General features: G+C 42.0%; 1 protein-coding gene across 1 annotated transcript; it reads left to right on the top strand.

Annotated features, from left to right (window-relative positions):
• The first annotated feature begins 271 nt into the window (after positions 1–271).
• LOC104493524 (secreted frizzled-related protein 2-like) lies at positions 272–3,668 on the top strand. The gene is made up of 4 exons (XM_010136221.1): positions 272–593; positions 1,131–1,300; positions 2,203–2,295; positions 3,358–3,668. Exons 1-4 carry the CDS (start codon positions 307–309, stop codon positions 3,666–3,668), a joined length of 861 nt encoding a protein of 286 aa, XP_010134523.1. The 5' UTR covers positions 272–306.
• The last annotated feature ends 1,757 nt before the right edge of the window (positions 3,669–5,425 follow it).

Genomic DNA, 5,425 nt, shown 5'->3' with positions numbered 1-5,425 from the left:
GGTTTCAAAATTTAATATTCCACATAGCACGCTGCAGCAGCTGACACTGTGGGACGCTCACGTGAAAGGCTGTACCACATTGGTGTCTTTAGGGAACATACTTCTGTACTTTGTCTCCACCTCCCTGGTTGTCACAACAATCCCTTGAATAGGCAATAAGACCCGGTCTTGTCCCGAGTGATTTGATAAGTAGTTGATAACCAACAGTTCATTAAGCTCTTGGGATATATAAGCCACAAGGTTTTCAGCGTGTCTCTATGCTTGGGGGGTTTGATAGCTCCCTGTTCAGCAGTCTAGGAGTCAAAGATGTTCTTGACAGCAAGAATACTTGTTTTTGCTGTGAGTGGTTTCCTAAGAGTGGTAACAGGCTTTGACATCGGATTATCCACAAAATGTGTGGTGATACCCAAGGAGATGGAGATGTGCCACAAGATTGGATACTCTGAAATGAGGCTTCCCAACCTGATGGGGCACACAAGCATGGCTGAGGTTATCATGAAATCCACCACCTGGAAGCACCTTGCGCACACGGACTGTCACCCCCACGTGAGGACCTTCCTGTGCTCTGTGTTTGCACCCGTCTGTTTAGATACGTAAGTACCACAGCACAGTACAAAACCTCCAGGGTTTATTTTCCAGAACAGGGATCAAATGAAATGCATGTTTATTATAATCTAAAGGTGATCTCCACTTTTTCAGAAAAAATTCTCTTAACTTTTATGTATTAATTGGGAAGAAAAGTGCTAAAAACATATTCCACTTCAACTTCTAGTTTGCTTTGGGAAAATGAATGCTGTTGTCAAATTATATGATGTTTTATTCTGTTACTGTTGACATTTTATTCTTGTTAATTTAGGGTTGAAGCACCTATTGTGAATAGAGTCAGGCTCATGCTGAAGCTTTTCTTAGGCTGTAATAAAAGTGTTTTAAAAATTGTGACCGTTAAATCCTGTAAGCTCAATCCAGTCCATAAACAGACAGCTGCCACTTCTAGAATTATTGGTGGGGTGTAGAAGGGTGTTAAATATCAGCGAAGATGATGTACTTTGCACGGAAGTTGCTGTTGCAATAGTTTCTGTTATCAGTGAGTGAGTTTAACTGATTCAGCCTGGTATTTCCTCTGCCAACAGGTTTATCCATCCCTGTAGGAGTATGTGTGTTGCCGTCCGTGACAGCTGTGCCCCCGTGCTCACCTGCCATGGACACTCTTGGCCTGACAGTCTGGACTGCAATCGGTTCCCGGCAGATGAGGACATGTGCCTGGCATCTCTTACAAAGGAATATAAATACTTGCACAAAGGTAGCTGGAAGATGGCACTGGGGAGGGTGGCCATGCTCTGTGTTCCTAAGAATCAAGGAGATCCAAGGGACACCCTTCCCAGACAGGCTGTGTAAATGGAGTCATGTCCATCAGTACTGCTCCACCCTGCTGGTGTCACTGGCAGGGGGAAGCACTAGGACTTGCAGGTCAGCTGCAGCAGACCTCAGATGGTGTAAATCAGCATTGCTTAAAAAAAAAAAAAAAAAATACTCTGCACTTAGATAGTGGAGAAAGGTGCCCACACAGCTGTGGGCAGTATCAGACCCACAACAACACACTGTGTTTGATTCATTTTGAGGTCTCTTTATAGACTTATCAATGGCCCTTATCACATATAAATATATGTATACAATGAATTGGTTCTCACATCAGTTTAGAAAAGTCGGGGTGATTTATTATCTGATTTTCCTCCAGGAAACCTGAGTTATCATGACATTAATGTTCAAATCCTCAAATGCACTCAGGCTTATTAATTTCTGCAGAAAGTGGTAGGACTCGGTTGCTGCTAGCACACCCAAATTCATATATTCACCATCGCAGAGGAGCTGCACCAAGAGTCACTGACAGAACCAGCCACCTAACAACCCCTTTCCCACCTACCATAGCCGTATTAAAAATAATGCTGTATTTCTTACTCTATTTGCTGCTTGTCCGTCTGAACAAGGACTGAACACATATGGAAAATTAAACTCCTTTTCAGCCCTCGCCATGATTTCAGAGAAGTGTGTAGACCCTCTGCGTTATCACCAAACAATTGTGTATTTTCTCTGTCAACCCTGTCGTTAAACAGTAGGCTCTCAGCTTTGGCAGAAGAAAATTTAAACAAGAGACTCTAAAAGATAATGACGAGACTTTCTACTAATGATGTAATTTCTTACCAGTCCTACCAAAGCCTACCTGCCAGACCTGCCCAGAAGTGGAGGAATTCTGTACCCACAAAAGACTTCTCCAAGTTTTCTGTGACAGTAATTTTGGTAAGTCCTTGCTAACATTGTTGCAATTACAGAGAGTAATGTCTCTCCTTCTAAAATGGTTCAAAATTAGGATTATAATAAGTGACAGTTTCTGCTGGGATTTCAAAGGATTAAGAGTTTGGCTTCTGACTTCACTTTAGGGGATTTTTTTTCAGACTGTGTCTTTCTAATCAAAATATAAGGAGGATTTATTTTGCATGAAAGATTTCTTACTGATCTAGTTTGCCACCACATAGCTCTTCCGTTCTTGTCTAGTTGGCTACACTGTAGTACAACATGCTCATGGAAAATATTTCTGGCAAAAGCAGCCAAATAAGCACATTGCCTTTCATTAGCGGTTAAACCCAAAGCAAAGCTTTGGTGTTTTACCAGTGAATGGCGTGTCCCTGTTACTTGTGTGCAGGATTTTTTCATGACACATAGCTTACTGAAAGAGACTCAGAAAATCTTGTCAGTAAAAGAAATTCTTGCCTCATGTTGTCTTATTGGAGTGACAGGCAGTGCTTTTGAGTTTGCCCTAGAAACTTTCTGCAAATCCCTTGATGTCAGGGCAGAGACTCTCAGCGACTTTGGCTGGCTTTAGATCAAGCGGTATAGAGAGATTTCATGCTAAAAAGTGTTGGTGGAGTCAAGTGGGGCAGATAGATGCCTATATCTAGTACCTAAAAGGGTGGTATCAGCAAGCACCACTAGCTAGTTTTGCCGAGAGGTTCCTAATACGGGCAAAGTGAGTTTCAGGACAATTGCTTGGGCAAGCTGGTCAGCCTCATGATGCAAGAACGCCACCAACAGCTTATGGTATCTAATTATCTGAAAAGTCTGCCGCACACAGTGATGGCAAAAATACATTATTCACTTTTGTGAAAATATTTTTTCCTAGTTGCCTAATTCCATGGAAAAAATTCTTTACTACATAACCTTATTTTAAAAAAAACTTCAAAAATGTATGCCGCTGGACAAGGCCTCATCATACTCTGTCAGCATAAATTACAGCAGTATTTTTACTTTATTGGCATTTGAGTAAACAGAGTGACTTACGTGTTTCTTTTTTTTTTACCGTAGCAGTGAAGGTAAAGCTGTCCAAGAAGAGAACAGTATTTGGTGTCCAAGAGTATAACATTGAATGCCAAGTGGAATTTGTTACCTGGGGCTCACTCCTGCCTTATGAAACTCAGAATATGATACAACAGTGGCTGCTTATCAATGAAAACTGTACGCAGAGGATGACCCTGACCCATCGTCCCATGGTGTATCTCCTTGTGGGGAATATTGAAGAGGGCATCATTATAGTAAACCAGGTTTATCGATGGCAGAAGAGGGATTCCCAGCTGACTTTGGCCACTCAGAAGTGGAGATACCATAAATGCTTGTAAATATTTATCATATTATTTTAAAAAATACTGTTATACCTCTCATGCCAAACCTATCTTGTAAATAGCAATGTATTATAAGTGGAATGTAAATTGTTAATTTCCTTTTAAATTGTATTGTAAGTTGAACTTAAACCCCAATGTTATCAGGCCTCCTTTCTGTAGCGTTACAGCTATTCTCCAGTTTGAACTTCACCAACAGTGTATAAATGTTTGAGGTTTTGCAAAAAGATTTGCAATATGCACAAAACCTGGTATAAAATAGTTTTAATCCAGCTGACTATCTTTAGCGTATTTTTCTATGCCACCCGCTCTGCTGTTTCTCCAGTTACCTAAACTTTCCCTTACTTCAGGTTTCATTAATCCACCTCATTTTCTCCCATCAGAGTACTGTAAAAGTGGGCAGCCCTCTGCTGGTTGCTTTTGCTGGAATCCAAGCGGAATAAATAGGAATAAGTAACAGTAAGCGTGATATGGTTGTCCCCAGCTACCAGATTTGGTTACTGGGTGTCCTTTTGCAATGACAGAGCAGTGGTAACACCTGAGAGCACAGGCTAAACACAGTTTTTTGAACCTTTTTATTCTTGCATGACCATCTGGAATGTAACACGGTTCAGCTGGAATCTAAATCAGGTACCTGCTACAGAAAATTCCCTTTTCATTTTCAGACACATTACAAAGGTCAATGTATAAACCTTACTAGTTGTCCAAGTGGTCTGCAGGGAATTAATGGAGCGATAACATTCAAGAAATGCAAAATATTACAGTGGCCATGTGATCCTCATTGTCAGTACAAGACACTGTCATTAAAGCCTACATGAAGATGGAGAGAACTCGACTTAATTTTAGTTTTATAAATATGCATAATAGACACAAGATCAGGTAATTGGTAATAAATAAATTAGAAGCTATTTCAGTAATACAGTGTCTATTATGATCATATTTTTCTTGAAACAAATATGGGAAAAGTTTACAGTCAGTTGCTTTCTAAAAGTCCTGTTTGTAATGAACTGCATTCCCGATATGTCCCCCGTAAATGCAGTTTTGTATGCACACTCCTGATGACACCTGCTCTGTCTACTGTGAACTGGAAAAGTCGCAGAAACTGAGGGGAAAAGGTTGAAACAACCTATATTCAGTTTATGTTATATAACGATCTTGCTGCTTAGGAAAAAAGTAGGTTATTCCAAAGCTCGGTTCATTTGATCCTGCTGAGCCTGTGCTGGTCCCTGCAGGAGAAGTGGTAAATATTTAAAGCAGCCTGTCGTTGCTTCACCCGTGCCAGCTGCTCCAGGAGGGCTCCGAGGGAGGATCCCCCAGCGCCATGTGCCGGTGACCCGCTTAGGAGGTCACAGGCAGGAGAAGCACCAGCGCCTGGGCCTGGTGCGCAGACGTGCGCTGACAGGCGTCACCTGCTGAGAACAAGACTCTTGTTACCCCGCAAAAATGAAGGAGTTATCGTTTTAGGGCAAGTTTTTATTTTATTGCTCTTTATATTGGCGGACTCCATACAATCCAGAGTTGCGGGTTGGTTTGCTCTTGGGTTTGTCACACATTAAAAACTCCACGACACCTGTGCTTGAACGGTTCTCGCAATGAAAACATAGCTCAGCTGTCAGGCTACCTCAGGCGGCTCTGGCGAAGCTGAACTTTTCCTTGTACGTACTTTAAGGCCTCTCGTAACACGCCCGTGAAATGCTCAGCGGCTCCAGCGCCGGCGAAAACCCGATCGAGGAATTCGAAGGCGGCCGGCCGCGCCC

This window comes from Buceros rhinoceros, unplaced genomic scaffold, assembly GCF_000710305.1.
Source record: "Buceros rhinoceros silvestris isolate BGI_N320 unplaced genomic scaffold, ASM71030v1 scaffold47895, whole genome shotgun sequence".
In the NCBI taxonomy this organism is placed as follows: domain Eukaryota; kingdom Metazoa; phylum Chordata; class Aves; order Bucerotiformes; family Bucerotidae; genus Buceros; species Buceros rhinoceros.
The sequence above is the reverse complement of the archived record's forward strand: the minus strand, read 5'-3'. Positions and strand labels throughout refer to the sequence as shown.

Excerpts from the sequence above, each read along its gene's own strand:
- LOC104493524 (XM_010136221.1), top strand. The coding sequence starts at position 307 with ATGTTCTTGACAGCAAGAATACTTGTTTTTGCTGTGAGTGGTTTCCTA. Across the intron at positions 1,301-2,202 it reads ATATAAATACTTGCACAAAG|TCCTACCAAAGCCTACCTGC; the intron begins GTAGCTGGAAGA and ends ATTTCTTACCAG. Across the intron at positions 2,296-3,357 it reads TTTCTGTGACAGTAATTTTG|CAGTGAAGGTAAAGCTGTCC; the intron begins GTAAGTCCTTGC and ends TTTTTACCGTAG.